This window comes from Hemiscyllium ocellatum, chromosome 6 (assembly GCF_020745735.1).
Source record: "Hemiscyllium ocellatum isolate sHemOce1 chromosome 6, sHemOce1.pat.X.cur, whole genome shotgun sequence".
NCBI classification, from domain to species: domain Eukaryota; kingdom Metazoa; phylum Chordata; class Chondrichthyes; order Orectolobiformes; family Hemiscylliidae; genus Hemiscyllium; species Hemiscyllium ocellatum.
The window spans coordinates 69,385,075-69,408,031 of NC_083406.1; the positions used below are offsets into that span (position 1 = coordinate 69,385,075).

At 41.3% G+C, this 22,957-nt stretch overlaps 1 protein-coding gene across 1 annotated transcript in view; it reads left to right on the plus strand.

The window, feature by feature from the left end:
• Positions 1-212: 212 nt before the first annotated feature.
• LOC132816935 (interleukin-1 receptor type 1-like) overlaps positions 213-22,957 on the plus strand; it is a 30,067-nt gene continuing 7,322 nt past the window's right edge. Inside the window, exons 1-2 of the mRNA XM_060826960.1 lie at positions 213-279; positions 9,338-9,505. Coding sequence (XP_060682943.1) covers positions 213-279; positions 9,338-9,505 — 235 coding nt within the window. The remainder of the gene's footprint in view (positions 280-9,337; positions 9,506-22,957) is intronic.

Below are 22,957 nucleotides of genomic sequence, written 5' to 3' on the forward strand. Positions count from 1 at the left end.
ATAGTCATCATGCTTGTTGTTTTTTGATGAGACATTCTCAAAATATGTTTTAAAATTGGATCAGATTGCATCATTCATTAAAATGCTGTTAAAGCAACCTTTCTTTCAGTCACAATTCTTTAATTCTTTTCCTAGCCTCAGATTGGATACTACATGTGATTAAGATCTTTGTTCCATTGATTTTCATGACTTTGGCCTGTACAACAATCAGTATGATTTGCAAAGTGGACATCGTCCTTTGGTATCGTGACCTATTTAAATCCCACAAGGACATTGATGGTAACTATTACATTATTTCATCTGACTTTCATATATATATTTTAAATTTTTTCCAGAAAATAACATTATTATAAATGCTAGCTGTTAAGAGGAGATTTTGTACAGTTTACAATAAAATGTATTCTGCTGCTACTTCCTGTCATGAACGTCTTATGTCTCAGTGGGTAGTGACTGTATCTCTGAGCCAGATGTGCTAGATTCAAATTCCCTAAGACTTGTTAGAAAGAGTGTTCGTAATGCAGTTCAAGCTGATTGATAATCGGTGTGATAATCCTTCCAAAACGTGCCCAGTTTCCTAAAAAGGCAGTATATGTGTGTGTGTGAGAGAAACATAGAATCCCTATAGTGTGGAAACAGGTCCTTTGGCCCAACAAGTCCACACCAACCCTTTAAAGAGTATCCCAACCAAATCCATTCCCCTATATTTATCCCTGACTAATGCACCTAACCTACACATCCCAGAACACAATGTGCAATTTAGTATGGCCAATCCACCTAACCTGCACATCTTTGGACTGTGGGAGGAAATCGGAGTACCCGGCAGAAAGCCACGCAGACATGGGGAGAATGTGCAAACTCCACACAGTCGCCTGAGGCTGGAATCAAACCTGGGTCCCTGATGCTGTGAGGTAGCAGTGCTAACCACTAAAGCCACCAGGCTGCCCCACGGGATTGGTGGGGTGTGGGTGTGGGTGCAGGTATGGGAAGGAGAGAGATAGAGAGACGCAGGGTGGGGAGATGGGAGAGAGTTGGGGGAGAGAGAGAGAGAAGATACAAAACAACAGAACGCAAATTTCCTTTCCTTTTTCCTTCTTCTGCACATAGCCCAATTTCTTGGTACCTTAACAACTGGCAGATTGGGCTTTGCAGTGTGCTCTTCTCTAAGTTTCTTCTCATGTGGACAGGTTGTTAGCTCATACTCATCACGGGGAGAATCAACTTGAAGGAAAGGGATTTGTCAGTCCACCTGCATTGGACACATGTGGTGCACTTGATTTCTAAAGTTAAATACCTGTACATCAGTTTTGCATAATAATATCTGATGATTCAGGTTTTCTAAATTATTTGGTATACGATATCAGTCTGAGTTTAGGACTACAAAAATTAAACAATTTGTAATCACAGTGTTTGTTTATGCATATGAAATAGAATGTAATATGGCTGTCAGTTCATGACTATTACAAAGCAGTATTGAATGGTTTAATATTATGTATATCAACTAGCATGTAAAATCAATTTGATTTCTGTATTATGTATTTCAAGCAGTTATTTTCCATTTGACATTGTCAACCAGTGTGCAATATCATACAAGTAGAGGAAATAAGGAAATGGGTGTCCACTAGGCAGTCCAGAAAGAACAGGCAGGCAGTGTAGGAGTCTCCTGTGGTCCCACTCACTCACCGGTATTGCAGTTTGGAAGCTGATGAGAGTGTTGGTACTTCAGAGGAATACAATCAGAGCCAAGCTTCTGGCACCACAAGCGGCTTGACTGTATGGAAGTGGAGGTGGTAGTGAGGGGAGAGACAATGAGAAGAAAAGGGAAGGGACAGGGTGAAAATGATTCTTCAGTTAGGGAAGCAATCAGGCATTTCTGCAGCCAAAGACGTGACTCCAGCATGGTGTGTTGCCTCCCTAGTGCCAGGGTTAGGATGTCACTGAACAGCTGCAGGGCATCATGAAAGGGAATGGTGATAAGTTGGAGGTCGTGGCACATGTTGGTACCAATAATATGGACAAAGTGATAAATAAGATCTTGCATCAAGAATTCAAGGAACTAGGCAGCAGATTAAAAACCAGATATCCGCAGGGTTGGTGAGTCCAAAACTAAAGGGCATAGGTAAAGGTGAGAGGGGAAAGATTTAAATGGTATCGAAGGGGTACCTTTTTCATGCAGAGAGTGGGGTGTGAATGGAATGAGCTGCCAGGGGAAGTGGTGAAGGCTGGCACTCTTAAAAACACCTAGAAGGCATTTAGATAGGTATATGATTAGGAAAGGTTTAGAGGGATATTTACCAAATGCTGGCAAATGGGGCTAGATTAATTTACAATATCTGGTCAGCATGGATGAATTGGACTGAAGGCTGTACAACTCTATGACTCTATCACCTCAATGGTTGTATCTCTGGATTATTCCTGGTGCCATGTGCAAGTGAGTTTAGAAATAGGAAAATAGGACAGATGAATATGTGGCTCAAGAGTTGGTGCAAGAGGCAGAGCTTGAGGATCCTGGATCACTGGGACTGTTTTGGGAAGGTGGAATAGGTACAAATGGAATGGTCTATACCTGAGCCCAACATCCTTGCAGGTAGGTTTGCTAATGCTGTTGGGAGGGGTTTAAACAAGTCTGGCAGAGGGAGGGAACTCAGAATATTGATGAAACAGGGACACATCATGCTACAGAAAAGGAAGACAGTCACAGTGAGTTCAGTTACGTTGAGTGTCAAGAGAGTAAGGCAAGGCTGGCAAGTCTTTAATGCTAGGAGTGTAATATAAGACTAACCAGTGAATGGTGTGGATTAACACATGGAAAGATGATATTGTTGCCACCACAGAAATATAGTTGAGGGAAGGGCTAGACTGGCAACTCAACATTGGTGGTATAGGATCTTCAGTGAAATAGAGGAAGGTGTAAAAAAGGTGGTGGTGTAGCGCTATTAATGAGGGAGTCAATTACTGCAATAAGGAGAGATGATGTCTTGGAAGGGTCCTCAAATGATGCTTTGGGGGTAGAACGTAGGAATGTTAAGGGGGCAGCTATTTTACTGGGACTGTACTCTAGACCCTCAAAGAGTCAGTGCAAAATAGAGGAGCAATTATGTCGGCAGTTCACAGAGGTGTATAAGAGTAATAATTGGGTAATTATATAAGGGGATTGTCATAGTGTTATGGGTTTAGAGGGGTCAGATTTCTTGAAATGTATCCAGCGCAGTTTTTTGTACCAACATGTAGAAGTCCCAACAAGGGATATTGCAGTGCTGGATCTGGGGAAAGAAGCCAGACAAGTGCTCGATGTGGCAGTGGGGGAACGTAATAGGCAATAGTGACCACAACATGGCACACTTCAAAATTTGTCAGAGACAAGGAGAAAGATGGCCTGCAAAAGACAGCTGTGAACTGGGGGAAGACAGATTTTTTTCGAATAAAAAAGGATCGGGCCACAGTAGACTGGGAACAGTTCCTTGTGGATAAGTCTACAGCAGAGCAATGGGAGGGACATTCAAAAAGGAGCTGGGGAGAGTACAGGCCCAAAATGTACCTTTTAGTGTTAAATGACAAAGCAATAAGTTCAGAGAACCCTGGATATCTAGGACAATTCAGGATTAGATAAAGAAGAAATGTAGGGCTTTTATCAAGTCCAAATAGCACAACTCAGCTGCAGCCCCAGAGGAATATAAGAAGTGCAGGAGAGAACTTTAGAAAACAATTAGATGAGCAAAAAGGGAGCATGATAAAGAACTTGTGAACAGGATTAGGGAGAATCCTAAGCTATTTAATAAATATATTAAAATGAAGAGGTTAACCAGGGGAAGAGTAGGGACAATTAGGGACCAAGGGGGCAACTTGTGTGTGAGGTCGCAGAATATTGGAAGGGAGTTGAATGAATCCTTCTCATTGGTCTTCACTCTGGAAAAGGAGAATGCAGATATGGATTTCAGGAAAAGGGACTGTCTGGAACTTGCACAGTTTGTCATAGGAAATGGGGAGGTACTGGGGGGTCTGTCAGGCTGGATGAATCCCCTCGCCTGGTTGGATTGCATTCCAGGCTGCTGTGGAGGCGAGGCAGGAAATGGCAGGGACTCTGACACAAATTTTTAACTTCTCTTTGGTGACAGGGTGATGTGCCAGAGGACTGGAGGGTGGCTAATGTGATTCCACTTATTAAGAGGGGTGGACCAGGCAATTATAGACTAGTGAGTCTCATGTCAGTGGTAGGGAAACTATTGGAGAAAAGTCTGAAGGAGTGAATTAATACTCACTTTCAAAGGCATGGGTTAATTAAGGATAGTCAGCATGGTTTTGTCAAATACATTTGTTAGAATCTTTTGAAAATGTGATCAAGTGTGTGGATGTTCAGTTGATGTATTTTATATGGATTTTAGCAAAGCTTTTGAAAAGGTCCGACACGGTAGACTGATTAAAAAGGTTAAAGCACCTGGAAATGAGGGAATCCTTGGTGAGATGGATCAGAAACTGGCTTAGTAATAGGACATAAAGGTTAAAAATCACACAACACCAGTTATCGTCCAACAGGTTTAATTGGAAGCACACTAGCTTTCGGAGCATCGCTCCTTCATCGGGTGATAGTGGAGGGCTAATCCTAACACAGAATTTATAGCAAAAATTTACAGTGTGATGTAACTGAAATTATACATTGAAAAATTGATTGTCTGTTAAGCCTTTCATCTGTTAGAATACAGTGATAATTTCACTTCTTTCATGTGTAAATCACAAAACTGTTTTTTTTAAAAGTTGCATTCTCGGGCTAGCTGTTAACAATGGTAATAGCTAAACAATATGTTGAAGGTGTTAGCCCCCTGCGTTCTCTGTCTATGCCATGATGTTTAGATTGATTCTAATCTAAAACGTGAGATAATGGAGTTTTATGTAAATTCATGCAGTTTTTGAGCTCAGAGTTCTACAAGAATGCATGCAGTTTTTGAGCAAAATACAATGTAACCCTGCAAGTACAAATTCACCCCACAAAATATATATGTGCACGTGGGTCTTTGTCTGTCTGTCTGTGTGTGTGTCTGTCTGGGGTGGGGGTTGTACTATGGATTTCTTACAGAAACTCAGGACCCATGGAACACTACAGATTTCTTACAGAAACACAGCACCCACAAACCAGTCGAACCGGGAACATTCCTTGTCACAATGAACGTTTCCGCACTCTACACCAACATCCCCCACAATGATGGCATCACTGTAACAGCCTCAGTACTCAACACCAACAACTGCCAATCTCCAATCACCATCCAACAACTCTTCCACTTTATCCTTGATCAGAACGTCTTCACCTTTGACAACCAGTTTTACATCCAGACATGTAACAGCCATGGGGACCAAATTTGCACCCCAATATGCCAACATTTTTATCCACAGGTTCGAACAAAACTTCTTCTCTATGCAGGATCTCCAAACAACATTGTACACCAGGTACAATGATGACATTTTCTTCCTCTGGACCCATGGCGAGCAGTCACTGATAAAACTGCACAGTAACATCAACAAGTTTCATCCCACCATGAAACTCACCATGGACTACTTTTGACTATCTGTCTCATTCTTGGACACATGCATCTCCATCAAGGATGGACACCTCAGCACGACACTCTACCACAAACCCACAGACAACCTCACAATGCTGCAATTCTCCAGCTTCCACCCAAAACATATTAAAACAGCCATCCCCTATGGACAAGCCCTAGGCATACACCAGATCTGCTCAGATGAGGAGGAACATGATGGACACCTGGAAGTACTCAAGGATGCGCTGACAAGAACGGGGTACGATGCTCAACTCATCGACTGCCAGTTCCGACATGCCACAGCAAGGAACCGTAATGACCTCCTCAGGAGACAGACACATGCTGCAACTGACATATTTCCCAGGAGCATAAATTACGTGACATGCAACACATTATCAATGAGGATGAGCACCTCACCAAGACCTTTCCCACATCTCCACTACTTGCCTTTAAACAACCGTCAAACCTCAAAGAGATCGCTGTTCGTAGCAAGTTGCCCGGCTCTCAGGACAACTCTATACAAGACTATCACAGTTGACGCTGCAAGACTTGTCAGAGTGTGGACATAGATACCACCATTACGCGTGGGAACACCTCCCACCTTGTACTCATGTGACTCAGCCAATGTTGTCTATTTTATACGTTGCAGGCAAGGATGCCTGGAGGCATGGTACATTGGGGAAACCAAGCAAAGGCTACGACAATGGATGAATGGGCACCGCACAACAATCAACAGACAGGAGGGTTCCCGCCCAGTTGGGGAACACTTCAGTGGTCCAGGACCTTCAGCCTCGGACCTTCATGTGACCATTCTCCAAGGTGGACTTCGGGACAGGCAACAGCGAAAAGTGGCCGAGCAGAGGTGATAGCTAAGTTCGGTACCCATAGGGAGGGCCTCAACCGGGACCTTGGGTTCATGTCATATTACAGGTGACCACCATTGCGCTATACACACACACAGACACTCCTATACACACACACACACACACATACACTCCCACACTCACCTCCTCACAGACTTAAGACACGCTGCACTCACCACACACACACACACACACACACACACACACACACACACACACACACACACACACACACACACACATTCTCACACTCACAATCCCCAACCCAGACAGACAGACAGACACAGACCCACATGCACACATATATTTAGTGGGGTGAATTTGTACTTGCAGGGTTACATTGTATTTTGCTCAAAAACTGCATGCATTCTTGTAGAACTCTGAGCTCAAAAACTGCATGAATTTATGTAAAACTCCATTATCTCACATTTTAGATTAGAATCAATCTAAACATCATGGCATAGACAGAGAACGCAGGGAGCTAACACCTTCAACATATTGTTTAGCTATCACCATTGTTAACAGCTAACCCGAGAATGCAACTTTTTATAAAACTAGGTTTTGCGATTTACACATGAAAGAAGTGAAACTATCACTGTATTCTAACAGATGAAAGGCTTAACAGACAATCAATTTTTCAATGTATAATTTCAGTTACATCACACTGTAAATTTTGCTATAAATTCTGTGTTATGATTGAGCCCTCCACTATCACCTGATGAAGGAGTGTTGCTCCGAAAGCTAGTGTGCTTCCAATTAAACCTGTTGGACTATAACCTGGTGTTGTGTGATTTTTAACTTTGCACACCCCAGTCCAACACCGGCATCTCCAAATCAGGACATAAAGGGTAATGGTAGAAGGCTGTTTGAGTGACTGGAAACCAGTGTCTAGCACTGTACCACAAGAGTCAATACAGGGACACTTATTATCTGTTAAATACATAAATAATACAGATGAAAATGTGAGAGGAATATTCAGCAAATTTGCATACAACACCAATTTGGTAGCGTGGTTAATAGTGAAGAAGATGGTTACATGTTACAGGAAGATATAGATGGGTTGGTCAGATGAGCAGACAAGTGGCAGATGGTATTTAACCCTGGTAAGTGTGAGGTGATGCACTTTAAAAGAAGAAACACAATGAGGGAGTACTTAATGAATGGCAGGACATTGGATAATAGGATACGAAGAGTAATGGAGAAGGCAGTTTGAGTTACTGGAAGCCAGTTCCAGCACTGTACCACAAGGGCCCTCTTTCAAGGAACAGAGGGATCTTGCGGTAATTATTCACTAGATCCCTGAAGTCATCAAAGCACATGAATAGGATAGTTAAAAGGGCATATGTGACACTTGCTTTCATCAGTTGTGGCACAGAGTACAAGAGAAAAAGGTGGGGTTGTACAGAGCATTAGTTAGCTGGAGTACTGTGTGCAGTTCTGGTCACCTCACTACAGGAAAGATGTGATAACATGAGAGGGAGTACAGAGGAACTTCACCAGGATGTTAGGTGAAAGTGACTCCCTCATCAGGTCACACCTCCCCACCCCCCACTCCCACCCACCAGCCGAAACCCCACTCCTGGTACTTTTCCCTGCCACCACAGTAAATGCAAAACCTCCGTCCATGACCCCAAAGGATTCCACATCCATCAGAAATTTACATGTACCTCTACCAATGTCATCTACAGTGTCTGTTGCACCCAGTGTGGTCTCCTTTACATCGGGGAGACAGGACGTCTTCTTGCGATTGTTTCAGAGAACATCTCTGGGACACCCGCATCCATCAGACCCACTGCCCCGTGGCTGAACACTTCAACTCCCCCTCCCACTCCGTCAAGGACATGCAGGTCCTTGGCCTCCTCCACTGCCAAACCGTTTCCAACTGATGCCTGGAGGAAGAACGCCTTTTTTTCTGCCTTGGGACCCTGCAACCACATGGGATAAATGTGGATTTCAACAGCATCCTCATTTCTCCTCCCCCCCCCCCCACCCCCCGCATTATCCCAGTCACAAGCCTCCAACTTGGCACTGCCTTCCTGACCTGTCGATCACTGCCTTCTCTGACCACTCACCTTCTCTCTCACTTTCATTCACTTACAGTTACGTCCCGCTAACCCCACTCCCCTCCCATTTATCTCTCAGCCCCGACCCACATGCCTCATTCCTGATGCAGGGCTTATGTTCGAAACATTGATTTTCCTGTTCCTCAGATGCTGCCTGACCGGCTGTACTTTTCAAACAACACACTCTCGACCCTTCACCAGGATGTTGCCTGTGATGGAGAACTTTAGCTATAAGGAGAGTCTAGATGGGCTTGGATTATTCTTTTTACAGCAGAGGAGATGGAGGGGGAACATGTTTGAGGTGTACAGGATTATGAAGGGCATGAACAGGGTGAATAGAGAGCAGCTATTCCCCTTGGTTGAAGGGTCAAACACGAGGGAGCATAGATTTAGAGTAAGGAAATTCAGAGGGGATTTGGGAAAAGAACCTTTTCCCTCAGTGGATGGTGGGAATCTGGAATGTACTGCCTGAGAAGGTAGTGGAGGCTGGAAACCTTTAAAAAAATATTTGGATGAGTACTTCAAAAATCATAACATTCAAGGATATGGGACAAGAGAGGAAATTGGGATTAACACAATTTTAGTAGTAGTTATGACTGTGCAGTCTTGATGTTTTTCTGTGCTGTATGGATCTATGAATCTATAAATCACTCTGTTTCTATTACTCACATCAACCAATTGCTAACATTGAATGAGGTTAAGACTACAAATATTATTTAGTCTTGTAGTGTAAATTTCAGACTACAGCATTAGAGCATTGCACACTTACAATTTCAAATTACATTTTGTTGAAAAATAAATGTGCCATCTTTAATCAGTACAAGCAAATTATTTATTATCAATTAGTATTGTTACAAGTACATATTTTTCTTTGATTATACAGATGGTAAGATGTTTGATGCATACGTCATCTATCCAAGATATGTGAATGAAGGATCTCTTGATAACTGTAATGCAAACCACTTTGCTCTCCACACTTTGCCACAGACCCTTGAGGAAAAGTATGGCTACAAACTGTTCATTTCTGGCAGAGATGACCTTCCTGGTCAGGGTAAGATGAAGAAATTTAATTCCCTCCATTGTATATCGTAAATGCTGGTCACTGAACAAAAAGTACTGACTAGTACTTTCTTTTAAAACATCTTCATTTTAATTTTATTTCTGTGTCAGTCCATTGGCCAAAAATAAAGATGAAAAACAAAATGTTGATCTAATATACTACACGGTATTTATATTATACTAGAGATTTATGCAATCACGAAGGGCATGGATAAGGTGAATAGCTAAAGTCTTTTTCCCAGCTAGAGAAATCCAAATCTAGAGGCAATAGGTTTAAGGTGAGAGGAGAAAACTTTTAGGGGCAACCTTTTCATACAGAAGGTGGTACGTGTATGGAATGAGCTGCCAGAGGAAGTGGTGGAGATGGGTACAATTGCAACATTTAAAAGGCTTCTGGATGGAGATATGAATAGGAAGAGTTTAGAGGGAAATGGGCCAAATACAGGCAAATGGGATAAGTTCAGTTTCGGAAACCTGGTTGGCAGGGATGAGTCTGACTTAAGGCTCTGTTTCTATGCTGTATGACTCCATGACAGATTGAATTATGGGAAAATGGCAATTATTTAAAATTACATCAGAGAAAGAAGTATAAATTGGATCATCCTCATTATGACTTATTTACATCTGTTCCATTTTACTCAATTGTTAAATATTTCAAAATTACACATAAGCATCACGTGTAAGTAAATGTATAATGAAATGGATTTATTTCATTCTATCTAGCTTTTTGTATGGAGGCAAACAATGTAACTAGTGTAGAGGGGGTACTGTTCTTTGAGTGTTGCATATGCCTATGTTACTCTGAGCTAATATTATGTAATACTGCAAAGTAAGCTGACTTTCAGGATATTTCAGCACTTCTGGCATGCTGTGTTGTGTAAGCTAGGAAAGCGGGAAGGTTGCTCAGTACTAGCAGCTTATAACTAAGACTCTGACACAGGGGTCATCAATGATAATCCTAACCCTACCTGCCCTGTACTACCTCCAACTTCACTATGTCTCTCATTCTCCACATCCAGAATTGGATGCAGTACAGAAGTCAATATGTGCTTTAAGAAAAACAATTAATTTTTGGAGCTTCCTCTGACTTTGATTTTACTGTTTTGGTTACATTGTACAACGTTCACTTGCTATGATTGATGAATGTCTACTTTGCATTGGGAGGACTTATTGAGCATTGTGTCTAATAAGACAATTAGACCGATGCAAATTTATTCTTAACGATTTTATCATCATTATAATGGAGTTATGTTTCTATTCTATTTATAATATTTCACACTTTTTCATACAAAATTTCATCAGCCATTATTTGGTCAGTTCACAAATCTTGTCAGCATTATATTGACTCATTCAATTTTACAATGCACTGTAATTTTTTTATCATCTGCAAATGTAGCTGATTTGTATTAAGTTTCAAAATCCAAATCAATGATGCATGTTCGAAACCATAGTCATCCTAATTCTGAGCTCTGGGACACCCTACTCAGGACTTTCCTTAATGATTGCATCCCTTTAGGTCTAGAACTTGTATGTTTAAGTCACCATGAGCCTAATGCAGAGAAAAGGCATGCAGCTGGTTGAGAAAACACATCATATTCCTATTTTGTTTAAACTGACACTGGAAAATAAAAATAGAAGACAATATGAATTTGACATGTTCAAAATCAGGTTGGAGGGAACGTCACATTCCTATCACAATCTTTCTGGTAAATTGCCATCTCTACCATTAGACATTTCCAGATGAGTACGCCTTCACCTGTTTGAGCTGATAACACCAGAGTCAAAAAGTATGGTGCTGAAAAAGCACAGCAGGTCAGGCAGCATCCGAGGAGCAGGAGAGTTGACTTGTTGGGCATAAGCCCTTCATCTGGCTTTTCCAGTGCCACACTTTTTGACTCTGATCTCCTGTTCTCACTTTCTCCTGTGCTGATAACATGTCAGTTGTTCATTTTGAATGGCAAGGATGAATACATATTTGTCTTTCTAGCTTCCTGTGCTTAAACTCATTCTGTTAAGAGAAACTTGGAAGTATTCATACAAGAAACTCATAAAGTTAGCAGACAGGAATAGTAAGCCTTTCCTTTGCTGTATGGAAATTGGAATGGAGAATGAGGAAGCTTTGGTTGAATTGTCTGTGATGATTTGGCCATTAACTGGGAGAGAATATATTTTGCTTGGAGGCAAGACAGCAAAACCTTCCTAGATTGCTTCCAGGGATGTGAGAGTTGTCTTAAGTTGTGAGGCTGAGTAAATTGGGTCTGAATTTTCTGGAGTTTGGATAATAGCATGTGATTTCATTGAAAGACGATTCTGAAGGGGCTAGTGAGGGTTTGTACCTTGGTCTCCCTGATGGGGAGTCTATAGCTTAAAGGCACAGCTTTAGGGTAAAGACTCAGTCGTGTAATTTGGACTGAAATGAACAGCAATTTCTTCAATCAGGAGGTTCTGCCCCTTTAGAATTTACTGCTCTAGAGGGTTGTGAATGCTCCTTCAGTGAATATATTCCAGACTGAGATTGATGGCGTTTGAACTCTTAAGGCAACACATGGTAGGGGGAACAGAAATGTGAAGTTGGGGTAGAAAAAAGATCAAGTCATGATTGCATTGAATGACGGAGCAGGTTCAAGAATCTAAAAGATACACTTACTTCCCATTTCTTATGTTCTTATGATCTCATAAACTTGCAACTACACATGTACGTCCCAGATATATCTATAATTGCTTTGTAAATTTGATTCAATTGACAAGCAACCCACTTGGTCCAGCTTGAGTTTGCTGGCACTTATACTCCACATAAACCTCATCTCATCCTTTTAACATATGCCATTGCATTGTTTATTTCCTTTCTCCCTTAAATATATTTCCACCATTCCTTCAATTATACCCTGTGGTACTGCATTTCACATTCTTATCACTAGCTGGGTGATAAATCCTCCATTGGATTTATGCGTGATACGTTTATATTTCTTGCTTTGGACAAATTGACAAGTGGAAACAGAAAGAAGTGCAGATGTTGTAAATCAGAAACAAAAACAGAAGTTGCTGGAAAAGCTCAGCATTTATCGCAGCATCTGAGAAGAGGAATCCAAGTTAAAGTTTCAGTTCCAGTGATCCTTCCTCAGAATGTAATGGGTGTACCAGCCAAGGATTCATGGCATGGCCAAGCAGATCACGTCAGCTTGTTAAGACTAAAAGTTAATTTACCCAACTTCCCTGAATGATTTTTGTGTGAGTCCCTGTACCTCTATAGCTGCACTATCTTTTCAGCTCTGCATCTGCATTCTGGATACAGTAGATTGTGTTTTGAGGTTTCGGTGCTGGCCACAAATACAGACAGCGAGCTCTTTATTAAACGCAGCTGCCTTTTAAAGGAAGCCCAACAAAAACTTTCTGCAATGAAAAAGTTTGCAAAATGAGCACCACTCCTGACAGAGGGGTCTAGATTAATGGAGGGAGTGCCAAAGACATTAATGGTGCAGGAGAGCTGGAGGAGAGATTGCATGATCTCACATGTTTAGAGGATCCATGACATAACCTGTCCCCGAGGAATACATTATGCAATTCAATTGCACCACCATTTCTCTATGTCTAATTGATCATTGGTTTTCTATTTTTAAGGCCCCCTCTCAGCCTTTTCTAGAGAAGAAGCCTCAACTTATCTTTCCTGACCGGTCTAACCAATCAGTTTGTGCTATCGTCCTTTTGAATTGCTTTTACATTTTGCATGATACTAATTCACAAGAAGGGACCAGCAAAAGGTAAACGAGAGACTGGCAGCAGTCTCTGGTATGTGAGGGTCAGCTGGCATTTTGGTTGAGCCCATGAATGCCAGGGATGTACTGAATGAGTTACTAGATTGTGTTGTATCGTGCAACAAAATAGAGTAGTGACAGAATTGGTGTGCTGCTCTTCTCTGAGAGATAACAGGAGATATGTTGATGAAGATACAGAAAAGACAGCTCTACAAAACTTAATTAATTTATTAAGTACTTTAATGAATAATACATGCTTTTAGCTACCAGTGATACCTGTCCTTCACTAACATGGGTTCTGTAACAAAGCCAAACATAGAACCAGAGGGAATATCTACTGGGGAGAGGTGGCAGCTGGCCAAGCTGGAATCTTCTCAATGTCTTTACCGTGCCTCCTGACGTAGGGTATCTCCTGCAGTGTTATTTTCCTAAGTCCTGCTGAAAATCAAGGAACTCCATGTGCTCTTTCTGCACAGGTCTCTGTGCCAAGTGTAAGCCTTCTTTGGAATTGACTGTACACATCACCAGTCCTAAATGGTTCCTCCTTATTTGGTGGAGACAGCAATTACTAATTTCCTCCAATCTTAGTTATTAGCAGACCTGAATGACTCATTCACATAACAGCCCATTTGCAAAGGCGCAGATCAGTTCCTGTTAACTTCAGCCTTATCCAACTTTTCGCCCCACATTTGAATCAAATATTTATCTGAGGATCATTCCTGCTGGGTTTGCTATATCCTCCAGGGAGTGGTGAGCATTACCTCCCTTACACTGATGCATTCTCAACAAAACAGTACTTCATTTGTGTCATTTGAAATGCCATCTATATCATTGTACTTATCAAAAACACAGTCATACGTCTGACAACATTACAAAGCAGTTTACAATATCTTTCACATTTTCCTTTTGTTCTGTGACAAATACAATGTTATATGCTTTCCACACCTTGCAAGTTACACAAAATATCAATGCAAATGAATGAATAGTAAGAAACATGATGAACTAGCTACATCTAGATTATTCCTATAGTAAGCAGCTATTACAAGCCCTTTTCCATATGAGCTATCTTTTTGGTATCCAAGACTCATCTCTATTGTCAGTCTTCCCGGTTCTTAACTTTTAATAAACAAAATAAGACTATGACAATTACAGGAAATAGCAGCACAACAACCATGTGAGACACAATTCTGATCCATGAATGGGTGTGTGTTCAGTCCTCAATTCCAAATTTTACTCCAGAAACTTGGAGACTGTCTGTTCTATGTTAGCTTTAATCTCCTTCTCATCCACGGTCCATTTATGGATAATTTCCTTTGCCTCAAAAATGACCTACAGCCAGTCTGCGGTGAAGTGGGGTATAGATGGAAGTTCCATAGCTATAAACTGCCAAAAGTCTTTGTCTTAGGTGGATGGATAGAGTTATGCTTAGTTTCTCATCAGGTTCTGACTTAAACAGAATTTAGTGGCTAATGGTTAAGTTAGAAGAGATATTGCTGTTTGTCACATTTAGTCCATCTATGGTACACCATGCCCTTCCTTTTGATATCCTGAGGCAAACATGACAACATTGAAAGTGTCTCCCACCAAGACATACTTAAGAAAACCTTGTTTGTTCACCAGCAGAACAGACAATAAGCAATTCTTACAGGAGGCAAATCCACACTGAGTTAGCTCTTCTTTGATCATTCCTTCTGGACATGCCCAGTGGTTTCCCCTTGATGGCATTAGGATAAATCCAGCCCCCTTTGGATCCCTCTAGAACGACAGCATGGGTTAGTGGGTTACTTAATGATATTGAAGTTCCTTTCTGGTATTTACACACATTATGAACTCACATTTGTGAGTGTGTCAGATTGCCCCCATACTGGAGTATCATAAGCACCTCACCAATGTTGAGCTGACCTTTTTTTTATAGATATTTTTATTAGAAATTTAACATTTTTGCAAGTTTATAAAAATAAACAAAACTCTCAAATACAAACATTGATGTACAATTAAATCAAATATACAATAGTCAAAATTTAACAAAGGAAAGTAAAAAAAACAAAAACCAAAATAAAATAAAAAAAACCAAAACTCAACTTTCTACTAATCTAACCTATAACTAACCAGAGTGTATACTTAAGTCTCTTACATGCTCGGAATGTATTAACATCAAATGTAATAAAACCCGTATTCGTGCGTGATTCCTCTCCCAAGGGGCCCCAGAGCAGCCAGGTTTGTAATCTTCACTAAATAAAGGCCCTTGTTAGGATGGCCGAAATATCTGCATTTATGTAATTCAAAAAGGGCTGCCATATTTTATAAAATAATTCAGTCTTTCAGTGCACCATATTTGTAAGGAAGTCAAGGGGAATATATTCCATAATTAATCTGTGCCAATTTGAAAGTCCAGGGGGGCCCTCAGCCACCCAGTTCATCAAAATATTTTTCCTTGCACAGAAAGAGAGAATAGAAAATAGTCTCTTCCCGTGCGTATCCAGGGAAGAAAAGTTCGAAAAGCCCAAAAGGAGAGATACAGGGTCCACTCTAATTTCCGTTCCTAAAATATCTGTCAGGGTACTTGCTACTTTAGTCCAATATCTACGGATCTTATGACAAGTCCATAGGCAATGTACCAGAGTGCCCACCTCTATTTTGCATTTGGGACACATTGGAGATGCTCCTGCCTTAAATTTTGCCAATCGAGCCGGTGCTATATGGGCCCTATGAAGTATCTTCAGCTGGATAGCCTGGGTTCTGTTACAGATAGTAATTCTTCTAGCATTTTCCCAAATATCATTCCACGATTCTATAGAGATTTCTAGTCCCAAATCCTGATCCCATGTTTTAAGCAGATTGTCCATATCTCCCGACACTTCATCATGTAGTAAATGATAAATAGTACTAACGGAGGATACCCCTACTGGTCGTAGGACATTACATTCTCTATCTGATTTATAAAGACTATCTATTAACGTAGTCTTCTTCTGTATATAATCTCGAATTTGGAAGTATCGAAAGAGGTTTCCATTGGGTAATCCGAATTTCTGACGCAGCTGTTCAAAGGACATCAGGACCCCATCTTTAAATAGGTCCCCTAAACATGAGATACCCCTGGATCTCCAGAGTTTAAAAGTGGCATCTGTAAACCCCGGTTGGAATCCCCATGCCCCTACTATCGGTGCATGGGGGGATGTTTTATGTAAATTACCCTCATTTTGCCGCATTATATTCCAGGCCTTAATTGTGTTTAGTATTATGGGGTTTTTACAGTGATCTGTAATGATTTTCCTCTTGTCTGAAAATAAGAGGTTAGTAAGTGGGTATTTTACTTGGGAGGCCTCGCTCTCCAGCCAGATTGATTGTGGATCAGACAAGACCCAATCAGCTATGTAACTTAATAGGGAACTTAACTGATATTTCCTAAAGTCTGGGAAATCCAGTCCTCCCCTTGCCTGTGGAAGCTGTAGCTTCTTCAGCTTAATAAGGGGCCGTCTATTCCAAATAAAGGAACCCAGCCAGCCATATAATTTACGTAGGGCTATCCTTGGCAGCATCACTGGGAGCATTCTCATAGGATATAAGAGACGGGGCAGAACATTCATTTTAATTAGTGCTATTCTGCCCAACCAGGAAATTGGAAGGTCTCCCCATCGCTGGAGGTCCTGCCTTATCCTTTCCAGTAATTGCACAAAATTAGCCCTATACAACTGACCAAATACTGGAGTAATAAAAATACCTAAATATAAGAAGCCCTCCAGGGACCAACGAAAGGGAAAAAGGGATCCGTCCACTAAGTGGGGTGTCATAACCAGGCCACCCATTGGCATAGCGTCCGATTTTGAAAAATTAATTTTATAGCCTGAGAATGCACTAAATGTATTAGTAACTTGAATTAGACGAGGTACTGACATCAGAGGATTATTGAGGAATAAAAGAACATCATCTGCATAAAGGGTAATTTTGTGTTTACCTGTACCAATCCTCGGGGCCGTTATATTAGGATCAGTCCGTATAGCTTCTGCTAGTGGTTCAATTATTAGCGCAAATAACAATGGCGAGAGGGGATATCCTTGACAGCAGCCCCTACCCACACTGAAGCTATCCGATCTTAATCCATTGGTAATAACAACTGCTTTGGGATCACTATACAGTGTTGAGACCCATTTGGTAAACACCTGTCCAATGCCAAACCTTTCCAATGTGTAAAACAAATATGACCATTCAACCCTATCGAATGCCTTTTCCGCGTCTAATGAAATTACTACTCCTGGTATCTTTCCCTGATGACAGGCTTGGATCATATTCAAGACCCTTCTAATATTATTGGATGATCTATGGCCTTTAATAAACCCCGTCTGATCCTCCTTTATAATATATGGCAGTACCCTTTCTAGTCTCAGTGCTAACATTTTAGAGAGGATTTTAAAATCTACATTTAGCAAGGATATTGGTCTATAAGGTGTACAGTCTTCTGGATCTTTTCCTTTTTTGAGGATAAGAGAGATATTTGCCTCTTTCAGCGAAGGCGGGAGACAGACCTGACTATATGCAAAGTTATACATGTCCATAAGTGGATCAGCCAATATTTCTGTAAATTCTTTATAGAATTCAGCTTGAAAACCATCTGGACCCGGTGCCTTTCCGCTCTGGGGTTGCCTAATTGCATCAAGTATTTCTTGGACTGTTAGAGGAGCATTTAGGGCCGATACCAGTTCCGGAGTCAAGCCCGGAAAGGTCAAATTTTTAAAAAATGACTGCATCCTCCTAGTCCTATCTTCACAATCCTGCGATTTATATAACTCAGAATAAAATTCTCTAAAGATCGCATTAATCTTTTTATGATCATGAGTCAAGGTACCTGTACTTTCCTTGATAGTCGTAATAGTTTGAGGGGCCTTCTTTTTCTTTGCAAGAAATGCTAAGTATCTACCCGGTTTGTCGCCATATTCATATAATCTTTGTTTTGCAAATAATATTTCCCTCTTAGTCGTTTGAGTAAGCGTAGTGTTTAGAGCTGTCCTAAGAGCCGTAATCCTTTGCAATTTTATAATAGAAGGTCTATCAGCATATGCTGTTTCAGCTGCTTTTAAGCGAGCTTCGAGCAGACGCTGTTGCTCTCCCTTCAGTTTCTTCTGGGTCGCTGAGTAGGAGATGATCAAACCTCGTGCATAAGCTTTGACGGTCTCCCACATCATTGGTGGGTTGTTAGCTGTACCTGAATTAATTTCTAAAAAAGTTTTAAATTCTTGGGAGAAGTACTTTACAAATTTACTATCTTTTATCAGGAAGGGGTCCATACACCAATGCCGAGTGGATGTCCCATTGTTCCTTGCCTTAGTTTCCATATATACAGCAGCGTGGTCGGAAATCGCTATAGTACCTATTTTACAGGATAATATAGAATTTTAAAAAATCGATGGGGTAAAAAACATATCAATTCTTATATGACATTTATGTGGATTAGAGTAGAAAGAAAAATCTTTACCCTGTGGATGAAGACATCTCCATACATCTACCAATCCTAATTCTTTATTCAGATCCGCCAATTGTCTAGATCTGGGAGATACTCCGGCAGCACTCTTGGGAATCCTATCTATTTCTGGATCCATAATACAATTAAAGTCTCCCCCTATAATTGTATGACGGGCACCAAAGGCCATCAATTTTAAAAAAGCTTCTGTTATAAATTTAGAGGGGTGTGCCGGGGGGCAGTACAAATTTAGAATCCCATATTCCTCTCCATTTACGAGGGCTTTAATCAAAATATATCGTCCAAATTCATTTTTTATCTGATTTAGAATTTTGAAAGGGAAATTCTTCCGAACAAGAATAACAACTCCCCTGCTTTTTGAGCTAAAAGAAGAGAAAAAGGCCTGGTCAAATCCGCCCTGCCATAATTTTAAATGTTCTTTATCCGACAGGTGTGTCTCTTGTAGGAGAGCTATATCAACTCTTTCTTTCTTAAGATTTGATAATATTTTCTTCCTTTTGACTGGCGAATTACTCCCCTTGACATTCCAGGTGCACCACTTAACCGACTGATCAACCATAATCATCTGGGCAGATCCGAGACCCCTTGGGAGGGGAAACCCTATCTGGAACATCCCGAGCATGGAGCATATAAAATTTACAAAAATAAAGGCTCTCTATTACACTCACAACAATATAATAAAAAACTATTTCTAAATAAAAAAAATATAAAACGTACCTAAATGGAGATTTTCCCCCTTGTTCCCAGGGAGCGTCACTTCCTCTCCAAAAGTCCATCTTATCCTCTCTCAACCAATGCCCCACCCTTGACCCAGGTGCTCCTCAATAAAATGAGGAGAATTCAAATATAATACAAAGTTAGAGTTAACAGTGAGCACCCTACCCCCGCCCACACCAACACCTGGATATATTTGGGAATGTTAATACCATATATAAATATATAACTATAAAATTACAATCTCAACAAGTAATAATTAGATAGAATAATACAAAATAACAGGGGGAAAAACAACCCTGCTCCTAAAGACAGAGGTAAAATAGAATAATGTAACCACCTCCCCCCACCAACATTAACCAATCGCCCCAACATATATATACATACATACATACCCACATATATACATAAAGTAATAAAAGAAAACAACCAAGCAGTGGGGGGGAGAAAATCAAATCCCTCTCCCCCCCGCCAAGATAATATTAAACAATGAGGAAAAAAAAGGAGAGAAGAAAAAAAAGGGGGAATATAGACCAAAGTGGGGGGAAAGGCAAACCAACATCCACAATCTCTTACAGTTTATTTAGGAGAGTCCAAGAATTCCTTAGCCTTCTCTGGTGAACCGAAGTTATATATGGATCCTTCATGGTTAAAGCGTAGTGTCGCTGGATAGCGTAAGGAGTACTGAGTAGTTAAGTCCCTTAAACGCTTCTTCACCTCATCGAATGCCTTCCTCTTTCGGACCAGAGCTGGGGAAAAATCCTGAAATAGCATGATCTTGGATCCTTTATAGATCATGGCTTGGGGGTCTTTTCCAAGATTTTTTGAGGCTTCTAGGAGCATCTGCCTCTCCCTATAGCTCTGCAGCTGGAACAGGACCGGGCGTGGGCGCTGGTTTGAGCCGGGCCCACGTATTGCGACCCGGTAGGCCCATTCCACCCGTACCTGGCCTGATCCAGCATGCAGATTTAAAAGCTGTGGCAGCCACTGCTCCAGGAATGCTGTAAACTGGCCTTCCTGTTCCCGTTCGGGAAGGCCCAGCAACCTAATATTTTTTTGACAACCTCAATTATCCGAGGTCGCGGCCTTTAACTCCACCCCTCCGACTCGGCGCTCCAGTTCCTGGATGTCTCGGCCGCGCTGCAGAAGCATGGCCGAGAGTGATTCCCAGCGATGTCGGGACTCCTCGATGAAGGCATCGATCTTCGCGTCCAGCTTGGTAATCATCTCCACAAGGCTTGTTACCGTCGGTAAGTCCCCCGGGGCGGCTGTGGACGCCTCTGCTGCAGCTGAAGAGGGAGAGGGTGGGGGAGGGGGTCCTGTTTGTTGAGAGCTGCGGGCTCCCTTCCCTTTGGTCATTTTTCACTAAATATTAGACTATTTAAATATAATACTAAGCAACTATTTAAATTTAACAGCTATTATGAATGATTTGGTGAGTGTGGTGGGGGTGGGTGACCCTCTTTACCCAAGTCTTGGGAAGAGCACTATAGACTCAGACTTGCTGGGTCGCCGCCATCTTGGATCCCGCCGAGCTGACCTTTATTACCATCACAGGCACTCAAGACCTGGTTGGTGAAAGTGAGGCTTCTGAGTTGATTTGGTGCATCTCCTCTACCACCCATACTCTCAGATGCTCTCCTGACACCTATTCTGGAACTCTATGAGCATCTAAAATCAACATATTTGTGCTAAATGTAGATAGGAGCCAGATAAAATATGAACAATTGCTGCTTTATTACTGCATGTTGCCTCATGAGCCTTTCCTATAATGTAATTGTAATATCTTGAAGGCGTCTCAACATTTTGATGCTGCTCAGGGCTGCTTGCAATCCAATCCTGCCTGTCTTTTCTTGATCCTGGTATTCCTGGCCAACTATTATCCTCATCTTTTCCTGGAGGGAATTTAACAGAGCCTCTAATTCTGCTATGTCAAGGGTTTAAAAGTTGTTACACCTGACACATAGCCTAGTCCTGCTAACTCTATCAATCCTCTCTTCCTCCTTTTTCTTTCTGATATAAATTCACCATGACTAAGTTGTTTCCAATGTTGTTCTATTGCACCAAGACAACACCTGTATATCCACCAGGCTAAACGCTACCTTTAAGTCTCCATATCCTGGTACTAGATTAATTATCTCTTCCGCTTCTTCTAAAACTAACCCTACTCCCTTTGTACCTCTCTGTGGCTCTGAGGTAGTTCCAGGCAGTCACACTAGGTAGTAGTTAGTGGGCTATCTCTGTACAATATACAAGTGTCTGGCCCTAAGCAAATTGTCCCCATCCTTTTTGGATACATTTGGCTTTGTGGTAAGTGTGGCCTTAAACTCTACTCTAAACCACTCAACTGAGCTGTTAAATACTTAGGTTTCCAATCCTTGAGGCTTACTCTTGTCTCAGATCATGTAACAGGTATCATCATCTTTTAGTCTGACAGAGCCATTGCCTGAAGAAAGGGGTGCATCTCAAAACTTGATAGAAAGACTCACATCTCATCCCAACATGTGACATTTGTTTGAACACTTAAGTTTTTACGTTTGCACTCAACAATCGCCACCCCTTTCCTTCCACAATACAAGTCTGTCAGCTGCCTGTTCCCAAGATTCCATGGTTACACTAATTGCAATTCCAAGGAAGATGACTATGACAATTGATTCTCCCATGTTTGTCTCTTCCTTTATTTTACTGCTTTGTCTTAGTTTCCTGCAAAACAAGCATAGTTTCTGCTCTTGCTTACAGTTTATTCGATGTTTGTTATTCTATTTACAGCACTAATCTCCTCGCCCCATCAGCCAATTTATGTACATCAAGAGTTGCTTCTCGCCTTCCATCCCTTCCCCTCACCCATTTCGGTTGAGGCATAGAACTTTTATCCATTATGTTCCGCTTTTTCTTTTCCCTTCATTTTCATTTGCATTGGTGAGCCTGAAGGGTCCATCTGAATCTTAAGGGGGTTGGGAGATAACAGTGCACTTGCTGGATATACATTTTGTTCAGGTTGCTCTGGTCCCATGATGCCATGGTTTATGTTCCAAAACCAGTCCAACTCTAAGTTTCCTAATTCTGATGCATCACATTCTTCCAACATCATGTGTAAATGATAATAATTATCCTGCCCCTTACAAATGTTTGCAGCTGGTTAATATGATACTAGCCACTCTTGTTAGGGGTTGTTAGTCCTTGTATACTGATGAACTTGGTTTATCTATCATTTCATATGGTCCTGCAAAGCGAGGGGTCAGGAAGAATGTTGTTTGATGTATAGGTATCATTACCTGTAGAGAAGGTGTTGCTGGAAAAGCAGGAATTTTGCCCGAACCATCGATTTTCCTGCTCCCCAGATGCTGCCTGACCTGCTGTGCTTTTCCAGCACTACACTCTCAACTCTAATCTCCAGCACCTGCAGTCATCATTACCTGTTGCCCCACCTGTACCTCCGTTGGCTTTGCCTTGGAGTCAAAGTAGGTCTTATTTTGTTGTTTCTTCCTTCCCAAATAATTTG